The sequence below is a fragment of the Alosa sapidissima genome, chromosome 13, assembly GCF_018492685.1.
Source record: "Alosa sapidissima isolate fAloSap1 chromosome 13, fAloSap1.pri, whole genome shotgun sequence".
Lineage (NCBI taxonomy): Eukaryota > Metazoa > Chordata > Actinopteri > Clupeiformes > Clupeidae > Alosa > Alosa sapidissima.
Genome location: NC_055969.1, coordinates 32,983,222 through 33,003,016, shown reverse-complemented (window position 1 = coordinate 33,003,016; position 19,795 = coordinate 32,983,222). Strand labels below are relative to the sequence as shown.

At 50.2% G+C, this 19,795-nt stretch overlaps 1 protein-coding gene across 3 annotated transcripts in view; it reads right to left on the bottom strand.

The window, feature by feature from the left end:
* The window catches only part of LOC121679857 (WD repeat-containing protein 7), a 155,946-nt gene that overhangs the window by 119,906 nt on the left and 16,245 nt on the right, over window positions 1–19,795 (bottom strand). For all 3 annotated transcript variants that reach the window (XM_042058907.1, XM_042058906.1, XM_042058908.1), the window contains exons 12-16: window positions 18,316–18,536; window positions 14,220–14,415; window positions 10,792–11,006; window positions 1,195–1,428; window positions 447–949 (exon numbers count right to left, since the gene is read on the bottom strand). In XM_042058907.1, the coding sequence (XP_041914841.1) occupies window positions 447–949; window positions 1,195–1,428; window positions 10,792–11,006; window positions 14,220–14,415; window positions 18,316–18,536 (1,369 nt within the window). The remainder of the gene's footprint in view (window positions 1–446; window positions 950–1,194; window positions 1,429–10,791; window positions 11,007–14,219; window positions 14,416–18,315; window positions 18,537–19,795) is intronic.

Sequence of the window (19,795 nt, the reverse complement as noted above, 5' to 3'; positions counted from 1 at the left end):
AGGTGTGCTTGGGCATGTTCAGGTGTGCTTGGGCATGTTCAGGTGTGCTTGGGCATGTTCAGGTGGGCTGTGTCTGCTTGGGCATGTTCAGGTGTGTTGTGTGTCTGCTTGGGCATGTTCAGGTGTGCTGCCGTGCCTGATTGGGCATGTTCAGGTGTGCTTGGGCATGTTCAGGTGTGCTGTGTGCCTGCTTGGGCATGTTCAGGTGTGTTGTGTGTCTGCTTGGGCATGTTCAGGTGTGCTGTGTGCCTGCTTGGGCATGTTCAGGTGTGCTGTGTGCCTGCTTGGGCATGTTCAGGTGTGCTTGGGCATGTTCAGGTGTGCTGTGTGTCTGCTTGGGCATGTTCAGGTGTGCTGTGTGTCTGCTTGGGCATGTTCAGGTGTGCGGTGTGCCTGCTTGGGCATGTTCAGGTGTGCTGTGTGCCTGTGGGTGGGTGAGTGCGTACCGTGCCGGGGCCTTCTTCATGTGCTCGCCCACGAAGGTGGCGTTGGTCATGCCCATGAGGGTGTTGGCCAGCGAGATGACCGAGAGCAGGTGCTGCGTGGTGACGGCGCGCGACACGCCGTACGTGCCCTTGCCCACGATCTCGGACACAGAGAGCTTTCGGCCGGGGTCGGGCCCAGTCCCCAGTGCCAGCTGCCGCAGCAGGGACTCCTTGAAGGTGGGCAGCATGAGGGACATGTGCCCGCCGCGGGAGATCAGGCCGAAGGAGATGGGCGTGTGCGGCTTGAGCATGCCCAGGCGGCTCAGGCACACCTCGTCCAGGCTGCCGTTCAGGCCCCAGGCGTGCAGGCAGGACATGAAGAGCTTGGCCGTGTCCATGGTCAGGTTGTACTCCAGCAGGCTCAGCGACTTGGACTTCTCCTCACGGCGACGCATCTCTTCTTCCTCCTCGTCATCCTCGTCCAGGAGATGCTCCTTGATATTCTCCTTGATGGTCTCTTTGACCTTGAGAGGACAAGAAGAAAGACCAGATGGAAAGAGGAAAGAAGAAGTATAGGGAGAAGGAATCACATCTTGAGTGGCAATGATTACTATTAGCATCAATTCATTACAAATAGGACAGGAGAGCCATTGGATGGACACTAATCCATTACTAGTGGCACCATTTTAGAGCATAGACTCTTGATATCACATAGATGTGGTTTCATCTGAGGCTGCTGTGATGGCGTTTGCCGTGCTCCCCTGCTGACCTGTTTAAAGATCTTGCTGGCCAGCAAGGAGCCGCCTTTGTCCGCCCCGCCAGGAGCTTTCTGCAGTGTCTCCGGGGAGACCAGCATGGGGTTGGGCCTCTGGGCCTCCTCGGTCAGCAGCTGGATGATCACCGCCTCCACGTCAAAGAAGAGCACATGCATGTCCGAGTCCGTCACATTGGTCTTCATCGCTTGTACCACAAGTGCATTGTGGGAGTACTTGGGCAGGTTCCCCTTTGAAACACACAGAAAAACAGGCACATGACTACCTTCAACATGCTTAGACATCGGACCATTTTGCTCTACTACACACAAGCATCTTTTCACTAAACTTCAACTGGCCACAGAGATAAAGTAAGTTAAAAACATAATCACTCTCTCTGATGTCACGGCTCATTTAATATCTGCCTGTTCGATAGTAATCTGCGTAAGATCCATATGCATACAGGATGTGGTTTACATCAATTACTGCCATTGGTCCAGCTACCTAATTATATCTCTCCAACCATGGACACCAAACTTTCTACTTACTCATGGAAACTTGATAATCACAGGAGTCTAATAAACTAATTTCTGACTACTGCTCAAGCACATTAGTCAAAGCTTGCCACCATGCATATTAATGTCCTCATCTGCAGGTCTGCGTAATAATCCCAAACATTTCTCCTCTAATGCCTTTCCCCCCAAGCGTTCATTGGGTCTCATCTTGTTTTCAACCAGGACGGCTTGAAATTGCTGGCTTGCTAATTGCTATTCAATGTTAATTCAATTACGGAGGCACCTGCATTGCATTCCTAGTATTGGAAAGGATGTTTACGCTTGAAAAGGCCAGTGCTCTGATGACTCTCTGGCCAAAAGAACACATTAGTTTGTCCTCGGTGGAGGACAGGGAGGATGCAAGCCCATCCGGCCCCAGCCCACTTCCCTCTCCCCACACACACCCACACACACACACACACACACACACACCTCCCTGGTCCTTCTTGCATCTGGCCCTGAACGTTCAATAGGCATCACAGTAACGTCCATCGCAGACAATTAGCACGCGGAGCCTGTGCATTGTCCCCGTGTTCAATGGCAGTTAAGGGGCATGAATGGGGCCTTGCGCCTGCCTGAGCGATCACAGGACTGAGGCCAACACAGAGGGAGGGAGGGAGGGAGGGAGAAAGAGAGAGGGAGAGGGAGAGAGGGAGGGAGAGGGAGAGAGAGAGAGAGAGAGAGAAAAGGAGAGAGAGAGAAAAGGAGAGAGAGAGAGAGAGAGAGAGAGGGAGACGGAGAGTGGAGAGGGAGCTGGCCTGGCCCTTACCTCGCTCTCTTGTTGAGGAAGAGGAGGAGTACATCCAAAATAAGTTGATCAAATAACAGCAGCAGCTGGTGAAGAGCACTAGCACATATAGATGGTGACATATAGCTGGTGAAGAGCACTAGCACATATAGATGGTGACATATAGATGGTGAAGAGCACTAGCACATATAGCTGAAGAGCACTAGCACATATAGCAGGTGAAGAGCACTAGCACATATAGATGGTGAAGAGCACTAGCACATATAGATGGTGAAGAGCACTAGCACATATAGCAGGTGAAGAGCACTAGCACATATAGCTGGTGAAGAGCACTAGCACATATAGATGGTGAAGAGCACTAGCACATATAGATGGTGAAGAGCACTAGCACATATAGCTGAAGAGCACTAGCACATATAGCTGAAGAGCACTAGCACATATAGCTGGTGAAGAGCACTAGCACATATAGATGGTGAAGAGCACTAGCACATATAGATGGTGAAGAGCACTAGCACATATAGATGAAGAGCACTAGCACATATAGCAGGTGAAGAGCACTAGCACATATAGATGAAGAGCACTAGCACATATAGCAGGTGAAGAGCACTAGCACATATAGATGAAGAGCCAGGAGAGCTCAGGAGGAGTAGCGACCCTGTCTCTGGGCTCACACGTGTGTGTGTGTGTGTGTGTGTGTGTGTGTGTGTGTGTGTGTGTGTGTGTTGTGTTTGTGTGTGCTCATGAAAAGAGTCCACCTCCACCCCTCAGGACATACGGCTACTGTATGAGCATGAACATGCCTCTACGGACCGGGCATTCAGAGCAGCTGGGAGGACTGTCTGGGGCCAAGATGGCGGCAGTGCCGGTCAGGGGCTTGCGCTCACTTTGAAGAATGGACGAGGGGGGGGGGGGTTGTTTGGGGGGGGGGGTCCAGCTTGCTGGCCCTTCTTTTTGTCTGAACGGAGGACTGGCTTGGCCTGTCTGGCTGATGAGGAGCGAGCGAATCAGCTCTGCCAGGCATGCAGGCTGTGTGCGGTGCTCGGTCGCTTGACAGATGTCTGCTGCTCCCAGACTCCCTCACATCGTCCCCGCACCTCACAGCCACCACACACTCACAGCTCAGACACACACACACACGCACCTCACACTCACAGCTCAGACACACACACACACACACACACCCGCACACACACACACGCACCTCACAGCCACCGCACACTCACGGTTCAGACACACACACACACACACACACACACACACACACACCTCACACTCACAGCTCAGACAGGTCTGGGAACAGCTGCTCACACTACACCTCTCTCTGGAACACTTGCAACCTATAGAACCTCACAAACAACTACAACTAGGAGAAGGTCCAGAACATCATGGCTGCTAGAGCATGATTAGAGCACTGCACAATACCATCAAATCTGCATTATGAGCACACTTAGCACTAGACAATAATATAATATACTATACTTTTATATATTATTATATTTATAATTATATAAACTATATTAATAATATACTGAACATTACTCAGTGTCTTTTCCTTTAATATTGTAACTATAGTTTTCAGGTCTTTGTCACTATTTAGGTGATGATGTATCTGAAAAATAGATTTCATTCTTATTTCATCGTCATTTCAGTGCAACTTTAGCAAGTCAAGGCAAATGGCCTGAGAGCAGCACACTCATGAGGTCAAACTGGTGCAGAGCTCTTGCAACTGACCACACTGCTGGCCACACACTTACACATCACACAGAGGGCAGGACACAGGAGGAGGCCAGACTGCAAGCTCAGAGTGACCCCCCCCCCCCCCGCACCCCCCCCCGCAACTCCAACGACACAGAGCGTCACAGTCACGCAAACACTCAAAGGAGAGGGGGGGGGGTTGACCACATTTTCAGGTGTCAACCCACACACACACACACACATACATATATACAAGCACCCCAGTGGTTACATAGAACGAAAGGAGTGTGTGTGTGTGTGTGTGTGTGTGGACCACATTTTCTGGTGTCCCTCTGGACAGCAGGGCTTGAGGTGAGCCCTTTGGCAGCGGTCAGCAGGTCTGGGCGCCCAGTCACAGCTTGACTTTGCTCCTGCACCTTTCCCTGCCCCACTCACCCTCCGTAGCTCAGCCAGTACTCGGTCCATGGAGGCAGACTACCCTCTAGTGGACATGTTGTGCTACAGCAGGGGAACAAAGGGAATAACCCCCCCCCCCCCTTTTTGATTCTCTCTCTCCACCTATCTAACACCCTTCTGCCCACACCCCCAATCTTTTGGTCAGGGGCCCTTCTCTCTGAAACGAGGAGGTGCCCAATCAGCGCCAAGAGAAGTCTCCATCAGGTTATTATGGGCTGTCTGTCTACCTGCTGCTATAACCCAAATCTCTTCCTCAACCACTCACACACACACACACAGGCCGGTGGTGTGCTCCTGCTCCTGCTCCTGCTGCTGCTGCGCTGCTGGCCAGGGGGCTTGGCCTCTCCAAAGAGTGCCATGCTCCATGCTCTTCTCAGGGCTTGTGTAAAGCAGCAGTGCGTGAAGACACACACATCAACACACACTCAAATCAGGGACACGCCTGCACACAGGCACACACCACAATCCTTTATTTCAAGGATATGATGGCACTGTGTGTGTGTGTGTGTGTGTGTGTTTGTGTGTGTGTATCCAGGTGGACCTCAAACATCTGGGGACCTCTGGGGACCCAGCCATATTCCCAAATCAAATTTCAAAGAGGCTGAGGATGCAGAACAACAGCAGAATTCAATCAAACGGGCAGAGAGCGAGAGAGAGAGAGAGAGAGAGAGAGAGAGAGAGAGAGAGAGAGACAGAGAGAGAGAAAGAAAGAGGGGGAGGAGAAAAAGCATGAAAGAAAGAGAGCAAGAGAAAGTGCAAGAGAGTAAAAGGAGGAGGGGGGGGGCTTTTCATATCACTTCCATTAAACACTCATCTGGGCTCAGGGGGCTAGTGGACACTGTAAGTGTGTTTGTGTGTATCGTGTGTGTATTGTGTGTGTGTGTATGTGTGTGTGTGTGTGTGTGTGTGTGTGTGTGTGTATGTATGTGCGTGTGCATGTGCATGTGCATACTAAGCTGTGCCTATGTGTTCTTTGAAGAAAAGAGGAAAGAATGGAAAGCCATTTCATTGGTAAGAACCAAGAGGCGTTGGTGGGATAAGAAGCGCATCTGTAAACGGACCACCATTCACCTCCTCCTCCTCCTCCTCCTCCTCCTCCTCCTCCTCCTCCTCCTCCTCAGAGAGAGAGAGGGACTGAATGAAGGTGAGGGAGCGGGCAGCGGCGACAGTATTGTGGGGAGCGTGAGCTGGTGAGCTCGCTGAGGATGGGCTGAGCGTCATGTCCAGCCCTGGGCCCCCGAGAGTGACCTTCAGCCCAGCTGCGAAGGGAGCCATTACAAAATCAATACGGCTGAAGAGCTGTTCTGTCGCCCAGGTCAACCCGCACCACAAACATACACGCTTGTACACACACACACACAGACATTTTCAAAATGCCCATGTAGACATGCTATCTCGCTTCAATACGCATTCACACATAAACACTACCTCTCCTCTTCTCTATCGTGCTTTTGTCCTCTCTCCAACACCAAACACCACTAAAAGGGCTCCGAGGTGCCTCGTGCAAGGGCAAGGACAAAGTCAGCAGTCAATCTCTCTCTCTCACACACACACACACACACATACATACAGACTCGCTTGCGAGCAAACACAAACAAACACATAAAACAAACAAGCTACAAACACTCGTAGAGCACACAAACATCAGCACACCCCCTAACCACCCACCCACCCACCCACACACACCCACACACACACAGACACACACAGGCACACACGCACACACACACACAAGGCACGCACACCCACACACACACGGGCAATGACGGGGTGAGGGTAATGGTAGCAGGGGAAGACGAGGTCCCTTTGATTGCGAGCCGGTTGTGTGCCATTATGTGTCATTAGCGCGGCGGGGGGCTAGTGCAGGCTCAGGGCCCCGCGGCGGATGGCTTGGGGACCGTAATGGCCAGTTTTGACAGCAGATCTCACAGGGACGGGGCCCGCTGCCCAATTATGCTGTCACAGGGAATGGTGGGACATTACAGGGGCCGGCCCACAGAAGATGAGATCGGGGCGGCGCGTTTGACCACAGTCAGGGCGCTGGAGATGGACACACAGGAGAGGGCGGACAGGACATACACACACATATACACACACAAGCAGTCACATACACACACTGTTGAGATGAGCGCAACATTCCCAACTATTACAAAAGAAAGAATGCAGCAAGCGAGAGAGAGAGAGAGAGAGAGAGAGAGAGAGAGAGAGAGAGAGAGAGAGAGAGAGAGAGAGAGAGAGAGAGAGAAGTAAAGTGTGGTTGTAGAGACAGATACATCACTCCAAATGCTCTATAATATGAATATTATTCACAGACATGCACAAAGTTTCTCTCATACAGACAGACAGACTCAGTCAGAACACTCAGAAGTCTCAAACACTCACACACACACCAACACTCTCTCTCACACACACACCAATACACTCTCACACACAGACACAGACACACACACACACACACACACTTGAGTAATGCAGGGCTCTACAGTGCGCCCATTTCACTCGCACATGCGAGTAAAAATGATGCCGTGCGAGTGCAAAAAAATATTTAGGCGCACTGGTGCGAATGACTTCTAACCATGTCAATGTTTGTCTACAAAATACACCGCAGCATCGAGAAACATTACTGGTGCAAACCATAGAGTCGCGAATGCAGCATAAAAACTACACCTCCCATCAACGTTAGCAGTTTCGCGTTGTGACTCGCTAGTAGTCGCTTCTGTCAAATCCAAGAGCGCGCAGAAAAAGCGGAAAGTTAGACTAGCCAGCCAAGATGCAAAGATTGAAGAAATTAGTTCTTCTATCCACCGAATTCATTGGATATAGGAGGAACAGGATGAGATTCTGAGAATGCAGTGAGAGAAGGAAAGGTAACCTAACATGCCTTTTAGCCCAGTTGATGTATTGGCTGCAATATGCAAAATATAGCTGTAGCAAACCGGCACAAACGTAGCCTCCTGTAATACTCCCATTTTATTCAAAGGTAGAACGCTACTGACAACTCCAGGCTTCCACGCATGCTTGTTTGTTTACACCGAATACAAGCTGAAGTGCAAAACGAAAGTAGGCCTAACGTTTGCCTACTGCCCCCATCAATGCAGATATTTCAAATAAAAACTAAAAGTATAAAACATATATCCTTGATTAGCCTATGTTGGGTTTTGTGGAAGAGAAAATGGACTGTTTTAGTAGTAGTATTAGGCAGTAGGCTGTCAGATAGGTCACCATGGGCATATTTGGATTAGCTATAGATGGATTCACAAATAAATAAATTAGCCTACATTTGGCAGGATACTTAATAAACAGGCTAAATGCAAATATGGCAATGTATTATATTATTTTACATTAACAAAATGTAGGAAAATAGAACCGACTGAAAATAAAGTAGGCATTGATCTTTAAAATCCTGTTTCCTGTAGCCTAAATGTTGTCAGTCATTCTTAATATTTGCAATTGGTGTACTGGCATGTTTAACTGTTAGCTGCAGTATAATGTTAGATTATGTGTAAGTTAAGTACAGAACTGACTGTGCTCCTAAATTTTTTAACTTGGGCGCACAAGTGCTCCTGAAAAAAAATGTTAGTGTAGAGCCCTGTAATGACATGCATCTTGTACATACTGTATGCACTCCTCCATTTCATGAGAGATTACCACAAAGATGTCAGTTTTACTTGCTGAAAGACTGAAAGAAGTCCGCATAGAGAACAGAGCATAGCTAGATCACCCTGCATACACACTGCTTATCTAGTCATCATAGAACAGAGCATAGCTAGATCACCCTGCATACACACTGCTTATCTAGTCATCATAGAACAGAGCATAGCTAGATCACCCTGCATACACACTGCTTATCTAGTCATCATAGGAGAACAGCGCTGCCACCCAGCTCAGGGTTCCTGACACTCATCTATGTGTTGGGCACATGTAGACTAGCATACAAGAATGCCTTTGGTAAAATCACTTACTCTTACTTACATTGCATTTTACACAATTATTTTGCTATCAAAGTTTTTTTTGCTTTGAGTGTGTGTGTGTGAGAGAGATAAATAGTCAGAGAGAGTGATACTGTATGTGTGTCTGTGTGTGTGTGTGTGTGTGTGTGTGTGGCCTCGGCCTTGCCAAGGCGACTGGGACAATGTTAGTGTGTGTGTGTCTGTGTGTGTGTGTGTGTGTGTGTGTGTGTGGCCTCGGCCTTGCCAAGGCGACTGGGACAATGTTCCATCCCTCAATACTTTGAAAACATTACGGTGCTCGTGTGATGTGAGGTAGCAACTGCACTCCTGTTTCCTAGACAACGGTAGGGTCAGAACATAGCTTGGCCGGTCTCTGGGCCAAACATCAACAGTCCCTAATGTCTTTATTATCGGTGGTCAGTGTGCATGTGTGTGTGTGTGTGTGTGTGTGTGTGTGTGTGTGTGTGTGTGTGTGTGTGTGTGTGTGTGTGTTCCCACAGCACATGCAGTGGGATCAAACCAATTACAGCCACACAGGGGCTGGCAGGACGAAAAGGTCAACAGTCCAGTCAGTGATGGGGGGGAGGGGACAGCAAGAGAGAGAGGGGGAGAGAGAGAGAGAGAGAGAGGGAGAGAGAGGGAGAGAGCGAGAGAGAGAGGGAGAGAGAGAGAGGGGTGGAAAGAGAGGACGTGACAGTGGGAACGCTTGACAACAAAATCCAAAAGACATTTGTGCAAATGTGTGCGTTAACACCAAACATGAAATGTAATGAGTGTTACAAGTTTTTTAAAAAAACAATAAATTCATTGGCTTCATGAAATCGTGAGAAGAAAACCATCCAGTTCCCACAAGCCAGATGTACTCATGATGATTCAGCCTGTGTCACCTGCTACAGATCTGTGAAGGCCTCCACCCATTAGACTGGGGTGTAGGGTGGGATGTAGGGTGGGATGTAGGGTGGGGTGTAGGGTGGGGTGGGGGTTGCTCCTCTACAGACAGCACCGTCACAAATCACCAGTCCTATCACATCTGATCCTGATCATTCTTCACTTACAACTCTCTCTCCACTCTGTGAGCACACGCACGCATGCACGCACGCAGAAATACAGACACACACACAGACACACACACACACACACACACAGACACACACAGACACACACACAGACACACACACAGACACACACACAGACACACTTACAGGCCTCAGAGGAGGCAGCAGGGGCGGAGGAGGACTGAGCGCCGGGCGGCAGTGGAACAGAGGAGACACAGAGCACATCTCCTGGCCTGATCGTCTCTGACTAGACTCCTGAAGATCCACTTTCTGTCTGTCCCGTCTCTCCCTCTCTCTCTCTCTCTCACTCAGCCGTCTCCAGGTCTCCCACTCTCCTCTTCCTCTGTCTCCCTCCATCCCCTCAAGTCCCCTCTTCCTCCTCCTCCTCCTCTCTCTCGTTTTCTATCTCAGCTCTCCCACTGTCTCACTCTCACTCTCTCCCATTTCTCTACCCCCCCCTCTATCTCTCTCTTTGTCTCTCTCTGGAGATGGTTTGGATGACAGAGCTGGCAGACATCGGACAGGCTGGGGGTCCCATGACGAGGCCGAGGCCATGCATTTTTCATCCAGTGATTAGGCCTGCTATTTGCTCAGCTCTTTCCCCGGCAAGCACTGGGCTCTCTGCTGCTCAAACACGCCACGCGCTGACCACTGTTGATCTCAGGGCCCTCCAGGAGATCTGGCTGGACACCTCCGCCCCCCCCCCCCCCCCCAATCACAAACATGCCCCTGCTAACAGACGACGCAAAGCTAAGTCAACAGCACATACTGGTGTCTCCACAGGTCCAGCACGCTGCCCTCAGCAGAGCATTTGTGAGGACTCGTATTCATCATGGGTCAAACGGTCACATACTGTCCACATTTTACAGGTAATAATTAGCTTGATGTTGTCTTACTGATCCTCCTCTACAACAATCAAATGACACATGCAACATAGATGTGTGAAATAACGTTTTTGTCATAACATCGTAACCGGACACCTCGGTCTGCCATACCAGAGAGGTGTGTCATGGTGGCTGTTCCAAGAGCCAATAAGGAGACACGTATTTCAGTGCACGAGCGTCCTCTAAACACATTGTACCCGTCCTCCTAATGCCTTCCTGGGAGAGAGTAAAGGGAGGCCTCTTACGGCCGTCAGGCTGACCATCTGGCTCACCTTGTCTGCGTTGTCGGCGGCCAGCAGGTTGGTGGCGAGGGTCTGCAGCTTGTGCTGGGCCATGTTCTTGAGGGCGGCCAGGCTGCGGCGTGTCATGGCCTGCTTCAGGTTGACCGCCGGGTGGTTGAGAGCGTCCACCGCCGCCGGCGCCAGCTCGTCGCACGCGTTCAGGATCTCCACGGCCGTGATGCCCATCACACAGCGGTCCAGCGCACCTGAGGAAACACGCGCACACACACGCACACACACGCACACACACGCACACACGCGCACACACGCGCACACACGCGCACACACGCGCACACACACACACAAGCTTAGAGTCAGATGGCTGAGTAAACACACACACACACACACACAAACACACACAGTGATCAACAGTGATTGCAAATATGCTTTAAGTATTCAGTCAGGGACCAAATGATTTGAAGCAGCACATTTGATACACTTGGATGAATACATTTGACAGAAAGATTAAGGGCACCAATTCTTCCAGCACGCCAAGAAACTGGCATTAGTGGGACAGCCAATCAGATTGAACACTGTTCCCCACCCAGTCTGGGCTGGGCTGGGCTGGACTCATGGCTCTACTGGGCGGGGGCGGTCAGTTTATGCGTCTCTCTGCTGAACTGGACTCCGGTGCCTTCCTCACTCTATAACCTGCTCACTCTATAACCTGCTCACTCTATAACCTGCTCACTCTATAACCTGCTCACTCAGATAAAGAGTCCAATTCTCTCCTTTTCTTTCACGTTCCTATTGCCCTCTGGGGTTTTTCTCTCTCTCTCTCTCTCTCCCCCTCTCTCCCTCTCCCTTCTGCACAGCACCGGACCACAGACGCCGCATCATTTTCTGTGATGTGTGAAGATATCGGGATTGCACTCAATATTACCTACTGAGGGGGTCCTGATTCTCTGGGCCCATCAATGCCCTCCTAGTCTCTCACACACACACACACACACACAGCATGTGATGGAGGGACTCCTGCTCTGCTTCGCTATTAAGCGCCAGACGATTCAGCACACACACCTCTCTTCATTTCACACTCAGCTACCCTGCAATCTCTTTCCACTGTCTGCGCTCACTCTAGCTCTCACTCTAATTCCGCTGCTTTTCTTCTGTCCTTCCATCCCTCTGTCTCTTTCACTTTCTCTCTGTCTCTTCCTGCCCCCCCCCCCCACCCCCACACACACACACACACACACACACACACACACACACACACACACTCCTCTCTCCTCTTCCCCCCTCTCTGCTTTCTCCCTCCCTCCTGCTCTCTCTTTCTCCAGATCCACACCTACATCTTATTCAGGCCGATGGGGCTTTAAACAGCTGCAGAGGGGGGGCCCCTTAAAGGTGCAGTCATCGATTTGGGTGGACTGTTGATATTTGAGCTCGGCAGACAAATTGAGTTACACCTCTCTGTTCCAAGCTCCTGCAGCTACATGTGGACGGGCTGAAACACAGCACAGGGCTTTTTTTAGGGCACTTACCGAACAGACAGCTTGAGGAATGTGAGGAGAATTTCGCTGAATTTGACAAAAAAAGGTGATTCTAATCACCGGGCTGCACCCTCACACCACCATGGCTCTCCCCTCTCTGGTACGGCCCATATCTCCCATGATCTTGAATGTTCCCTTGGGGATCAATAAAGTATCTATCTATCTATCTATCTATATCATATCCCTGTTCCATTAGAACAGCTTTGCTCAAACAGCACCTCCGACTGTCATCCAACTTCACCTATCCACCGCATGGGCCCTGCAGCACCTACAGCACCGATCATCTGTTCCCCTCAACACACCTGACAGACAGATGACCGCGATGGTGGAGGACCCCTGGGCGACAGGTACTCACACTACACAACACCTAGACAGCGCGGGCTCTCTCCCCTCTGATGTGACACACACACACACACACACACATATACGCAGAAATATATGACCGACGGCTTCATGGAGACCTCTGCAGATACCTCGGGCCTCTCGCGGCTGGCCAGAGAGGACCTGCTGCCTGACAGCCCCGCGGCCGGCCGGCCGGCCGTTACAGGCCCAGGTCAGTCTCTGGGAGAGCGTGTGAGTGTGTGTGAGTGTGTGTGTGTGCGTTCCCACAGGGAAATCAGCCCACTATCACGCTTTTCCATCAGCAGCAGCAGCAGCACTAAGAGGCTGAGAGAGCCAGAGTGTTTCTGTGTGTGTGTGTGTGTGTGTGAGTGTGTGTGTGATGCCTGTTCCCTATGGTCCAAAACGCACCCAGATAATGTGTCTATAAACAGAGCGCTTCAACGCAGCTCTCAATCTCTCTTCAGGCCAGCAGGGCATTGAGCAAAGCCTCAGGGACACTTGCAAACCACGCACGCAAGCGTACGCACACGCACACACACACACACACACGCACACACACACACACCTTCTAACATGTCTTTCAAGAGAAATGGACTCTTTGTGCCTGTGTAGTTGTGTCTGTGAGTGTGCTTGTGTGTGTATGTGTTCATCCTACTCAGCACAATAGTCATAACCAGCTTTAAGAGGCTGTGTAAACACACTAATGTGCCTGATGCCGTTACAGGCCCAGGTCAGTCTCTGGGAGAGTGTGTGTGTGTGTGTGTGTGTGTGTGTGTGTGTGTGTGTGTGTGTGTGTGTGTGTGTGTGTGTGTGTGTGTGTGTGTGTTTGGGGAGGGGGGGGGGGGGGGGGGGGGGGTGATAGGCCTGCTTTGGTAAGTGCTCCTTTTCCTGCCCCCAGACAGACTGCAGTGAAGGGGGTCTCTCATGCGATTAAAATTTCACTCATGTCTTAAGAGCCAGTGTGTCCCCCCATCTCTCTCTCTCTCTCTCTCGCTCTCTCTCTCCTAAACGGATGGCAAGCGCGCAGCATGTATTATTAATGTGGTGAGCATGCAGGGGGAGGGATCATAGCTAAACGACAGCCTCGTAAACAGGATGAAAAACAAGGAGAGCGCTGCCATCGCAGTTTTAGCCAGAGCGCATAAAGGGGGAGGAGTGGTGGTGGTGATGATAGTGCTGCGTGTGTGTGTGTGGGGGGGGGGGGGGGTGGTAATGTCTAATGGCAAGGCAGCTTCCTCTTTCCCTTCTCAGAGAGCACCGTGGCACTCCACTTCAGAGCCAGTAATGGCTACAGTTTACTGCTCCCTAGCGCGTACACACACACACACACTTAAATGTAGACACTTAACAAGAGTCTGTGAATCACACACTCACACTCACACACACACACAGACACACACCAGAAAACACAAACATACGGCAATATTAACGTACAGTCTGACAACATAAACACTAACACAAACACAAAGTCATCAAGTTTAGTTAGTCGGTGTTTAGGACGTTCATCTTGTAAATGAAAATGAATGCACCATAACCTGAACTCTGACCTCTCGTGAGCCCCCCCAAGTCTCCCCTGGCCCTTACCTGTGTCCATCTGCCATACGTAGACGGAGCCGTCGGAGCAGCCCACCACCAGGTAGTCGTCGCATGGCCGCCACTTGATGACCTGGATGGGGAAGAGGTGTCGCGAGGCCAGCATGATGCACTTGCGCTCCCGCAGGCTCAGCAGGCCGACCGAGTGATCGCTGGCCACCGAGCACACGCAGTGGGACACCCGCGTCTGGACAGGAGGAGGAGGAGGAGGAGGAGGAGGAGGAGGAGGAGGAGGAGAGGGAGGGAGAGAGAGGATGAGAAGAATGAAAAGAACTGATACGACCATGTGACCATTTCATTCTATTTTCTCTGAGCACCTGAAGTTCAAAAATTCTACATTCTGAGAGCAGAACGAGTCATAACACTTTGCCCGCAAACCACAACGAAACAAACAATTCCACTCACTATTTTCCAACCGCAAAAAAAAAAAAAAAGACTTTGTGGACCTGGACTTTCGTCTATTGTGTCCAAATGGCCATGAAGAGCTAATAGAGCTGGGCTGTAATAATGAGCGAGAGAGAAGGGAGCGGCTCGGCCATTCAGACGGGACAATGCAGCGCAGCGCAGCGTCAATGGCAATGAGACGAGGAGCACAATGACACAGTGGCGCTCACATTCATCACGGCTCACACAAAGGAGCCTGGGACGCCGCGCGGTTGCCATTACTTCCTGGAAGGTCACAACAGCTGGCATTATTAGCCACTGAAGGTCAAGACTGGTGGTCGGGGCTGAGCATTAATGAGGAAGTAGCAGAGGTGCACAGCCGATCGCCAAGGTGACGGCAAGACGATTTCACTCTTGCCGCGTTTTGTTTGTTCCGCGCCTCAGATCCTGAGGATGCTTTATGTAACACAAGACTCGTTTTCAGTTTTTTAATGGCCTTTAATGAGTGATGCGTGCAGCTGCTTGGCTCCTGAAGGGATGTGGTGACAGGTGAGTGTTTTACTTTCGCTCTCTCTCTCTTTCTCTCCCTCTCTCTCTATTTCTCTCTCTTTCTCTCCCTCTCTCTATTTCTCTCTCTCTCTCTCCCTCTCTCTCTATTTCTCTCTCTTTCTCTCCCTCTCTCCCTCTCTTTCTCTCCCTCTCTTTCTCTCCCTCTCTTTCTCTCCCTTTCTCTCCCTCTCTCTCTATTTCTCCCTCTCCATCTCTATCTGTCTCTCTGTGGGGAGGTGAACAATAGGAGGCTGATGAGGGCCTTGCTGTGGGATGAGGAGAGGAAATCAACCACTGCAGATGCACTCAGTTACAAGAGGAGCACATAGCCATAGACACACACACATACTGTACACACACACACACACACACACACATAGCCATAGACACACACACATACTGTACACACACACACACACATAGCCATAGACACACACACATACTGTACACACACACAAAGACACACACACATACTGTACACACACACACACACATACTGTACACACACACATACTGTACACACACGTGCACACACACAGACATAGAAAAACCATAAACAATTGCCAGCCAACAGAGCTGCAGCTTTGGAGAAGCTCCAGACACAAAAGAAACAGAATTTGTCCAACAGAATGTAAAATAGCTGCCCCCACCCCCACCCCCCAAAATACACACACACACACACACACACACACGCGCACACACACACACACACACGCTTAAAAAAGGCCACTGCCAAGCAGGCGTGTGTGTGTATATGTGTGTGTGTGTGTGTGTATATATATGTGTGTATATGTGTGTGTGTGTGTGTGTGTGTGTGTTGCTGGCTGGCATAGTAAAAAGGCTGTGTGGTTCAGTGACAGCCCGTGTTCTTCAGTGTGGGTGAGGTGCGGTGGGTGAGGTCGGTTGGTGAGGTGCAGTGGGGCGGGCGGCCAAGTGGGCAGCCATGGCCGTGAGAGTGCCCTGGGCGACAGCACAAGTCAGGGACGCAGCCACGCATCGCTTCTTTAACACCCTCACCACTAACACACACTGAACGCACAGAGCTCTCAGGTGTGGCAGCCACTGCACAGAGGCTCAGCACACAACACTCTGCCAGGGATAGAGCGTGCACACACACACACCCATGCGCACTAGCACGCACGCACGCGCACACACACACACACACACACACACACACACAGAAGTGCCTACACACACACACAGAAGTGCCTACACACGCACACAGACACACACACAAACACAGTACTACATCAAGTCAAACAAATGAACTGATCAATAAAATAAAATAAAGCACCTAAGTACGATTCAGTGAGCTTGAACCGAGCGCCGACAGAAACAAACTAATGATTCCGTTCCACAGCCTGTGCTGTTTTGCCAGGCTACTGTCAGCTGTCTGGCAGCTGCGCTTGTTGACACGTGTGTGTGTGGAACACACGTGATCAGCTGGACGCTGGAAGTGCATACTGATACGGACGCACATCTGTGCACTGCAGCCGAGACACAAACGCCATCCAAAACAAAAAGGCTGGAAACGCACTCTCTCAAAAGTCATCTTGCTTATTTAACTACGTGATGAGGATTTGTGTGTTTGAGTAAAACAAGTTCTATCTCCTCACCATCATCAGGTCAGGATGCGGTCAGCCACGGAAGAACACCCAAGTGGTTTGACAAGCCAGCTCAGGTACAGTGCACAGATGGAGGCTATAGATCCTTCCACCTCCACACACACACACACACACGCACACACACACGCACACACACACGCACACACGCACGCACACACGCACACAATCCGCTCCTCATGTATCAATTAAAAGCCTCCGGCTCCTTAAGCATGCTTATCGACGGGCCATAAAGCTGAGGCATAGCGGGGGCTGCTCCATTAGGCCCCTGGGTGAGGCGGCCAGGCTTATTTACAGCAAGGCACGCTACGCGCCCTTCCACCCTGTCAATCAGCCACTGACAGCTCCGGGGGAGGGGCGGGGAAGACAGGAAACAGGAAATGTCACTTGAACAAGCCAAAAAAGACCCAACAAGACCCAAGCCATCCTCATGTGAGAGGCTACCAGTTACTAATACAGAACGCAGTAATGCTCCAGCCATACGGAGCTGTGAATCCAGTTGCTGTTGAATAAGAACAACAACTTTAGTACGCTAAACACAACATGCAGATCAGTCAGTAAGTGACACACTTTATAACCATCAACAGTTGTCTTATCTCTGATTTCTGATTCTATATGGTCTCTTACAAAACCAGTTAGGTCCGGTCGAGTTATTTATTCATTTTTGATTGGACGAGAGGCATTCTATGGGTCATCACGAGTGGTAATATCCCAGCACAACGCCACTCAAGACTTTTTACTGCTGATCATCACTCCGCATATTGCATTGAATTAGCAACACAAACGTTTCTTTCATTCATAGTGACAGAGCAACGATTTCACCTTGGAGTGAGAAAAAGGCAAAGTAGGTGGTTGGCAGATAGCTCGTTAATGAGCTCAGACATATTTTTTGGTCACAAAACCTGGGTTTTTAGATTTTATAGTGACAGTTTCTCGACACGTATTACAAAATATAAGGGCAAACGCTGAACTTATTTATTAATACAGAACATACGAGTTTACTTTCAAGCAACGTACGGCAACGTATGCTTGGCAACGCTAATCGAAAAGGCTAAAGATTAGAACTATTTGTGTGGGTGGAGGTTGAACGAACAAAAATCTAAATAAACGATAGAAAACACAATTTTGTATCTTAAAACTAAATTAGTTGGTAATGGAACTGTTGTATGAAAGCAATATGACACGAGTGGGCGTGGGCATGGTAAAGGATATCGCCACGGCTGTAATTCGGTACGAGGCCGAAGGCCATTACAGCCGTGGCGATATCCTTTACCGTCCCCATGCCCACTCGTGTCATATTGCTTAACTGACCACCCCAATATCCAAACATTTAGGCACATTAAGACAAAAGTGGGTGAGACTGTGAGGGGGTGCAGTGAGGGGGTGCAGTGGTGAGACTGTGAGGGGGTGCGGTGAGGGGGTGCAGTGGTGAGACTGTGAGGGGGTGCGGTGAGGGGGTGCAGTAGTGAGACTGTGAGGGGGTGCAGTGGTGAGACTGTGAGGGGGTGCGGCGGTGGTGGGGCTGAACTCACGCTGCAGTTCTCGGGCGGCACCAGCAGCTGGGTGATCTCTCCTCCGTGGACGCAGAAGATGTGCTTCATCTCGCCCGTGAAGATGTCCCACACGATGACAGAGAAGTCCACGCCGCCTGACACCAGCGAGCGCTGGTCGTAGCGCGCAGACACCTGGTTGGGGTACAGCAGACACGTCACCTTGTTCCGGTGACCCCTGAGGGTGCGGTGTGGAGGCCAGCCTGTTCAAAAACAAACAAATCAACAAAACAAACAAACAAACGTGCTGCCATCTCATGCCATATTTTCATATATAGTATAGTGCATAACAGTGTGTCTCTGCATGTTGTGTTTTTGTGTGTGTGTGTGTGTGTGTGTGTCTGCATGATGTGTTGTGTGTGTGTGTGTGTTGTGTGTGTCTGCATGATGTGGTGTGTGTGTGTGTGTGTGTGTCTGCATGATGTGTTGTGTGTGTGTGTGTGTGTGTGTGTGTCTGCATGATGTGTGTGTGTGTGTGTGTGTGTGTGTGTGTCTGCATGATGTGTTGTGTGTGTGTGTGTGTGTCTGCATGATGTGTGTGTGTGTGTGTGTCTGTATGATGTGTTGTGTGTGTGTGTGTGTGTGTGTCTGCATGATGTGTTGTGTGTGTGTGTGTCTGCATGATGTATTGTGTGTGTGTGTGTCTGCATGATGTGTTGTGTGTGTGTGTGTGTGTGTGTGTGTGTGTGTCTGCATGATGTGTTGTGTGTGTGTGTGTGTCTGCATGATGTGTGTGTGTGTGTGTCTGTATGATGTGTGTGTGTGTGTGTCTGTATGATGTGTTGTGTGTGTGTGTGTCTGCATGATGTGTTGTGTGTGTGTGTGTGTGTCTGCATGATGTGTTGTGTGTGTGTGTGTCTGCATGATGTGTTGTGTGTGTGTGTGTGTGTGTCTGCATGATGTGTTGTGTGTGTGTGTGTGTGTGTGTCTGCATGATGTGTTGTGTGTGTGTGTGTGTCTGCATGATGTGTGTGTGTGTCTGCATGATGTGTGTGTGTGTGTGTGTGTGTCTGCATGATGTGTTGTGTGTGTGTGTGTGTGTGTGTGTGTGTGTGTGTGTGTGTGTGTGTGTGTGTCTGCATGATGTGTTGTGTGTGTGTGTGTGTGTCTGCATGATGTGTTGTGTGTGTGTGTGTGTGTCTGCATGATGTGTGTGTGTGTCTGCATGATGTGTTGTGTGTGTGTGTGTGTGTCTGCATGATGTGTGTGTGTGTCTGCATGATGTGTTGTGTGTGTGTGTGTGTGTGTGTCTGCATGATGTGTTGTGTGTGTGTGTGTGTCTGCATGATGTGTTGTGTGTGTGTGTGTGTGTCTGCATGATGTGTGTGTGTGTCTGCATGATGTGTGTGTGTGTCTGCATGATGTGTTGTGTGTGTGTGTGTGTGTGTGTCTGCATGATGTGTTGTGTGTGTGTGTGCGTCTGCATGATGTGTTGTGTGTGTGTGTGTGTCTGCATGATGTG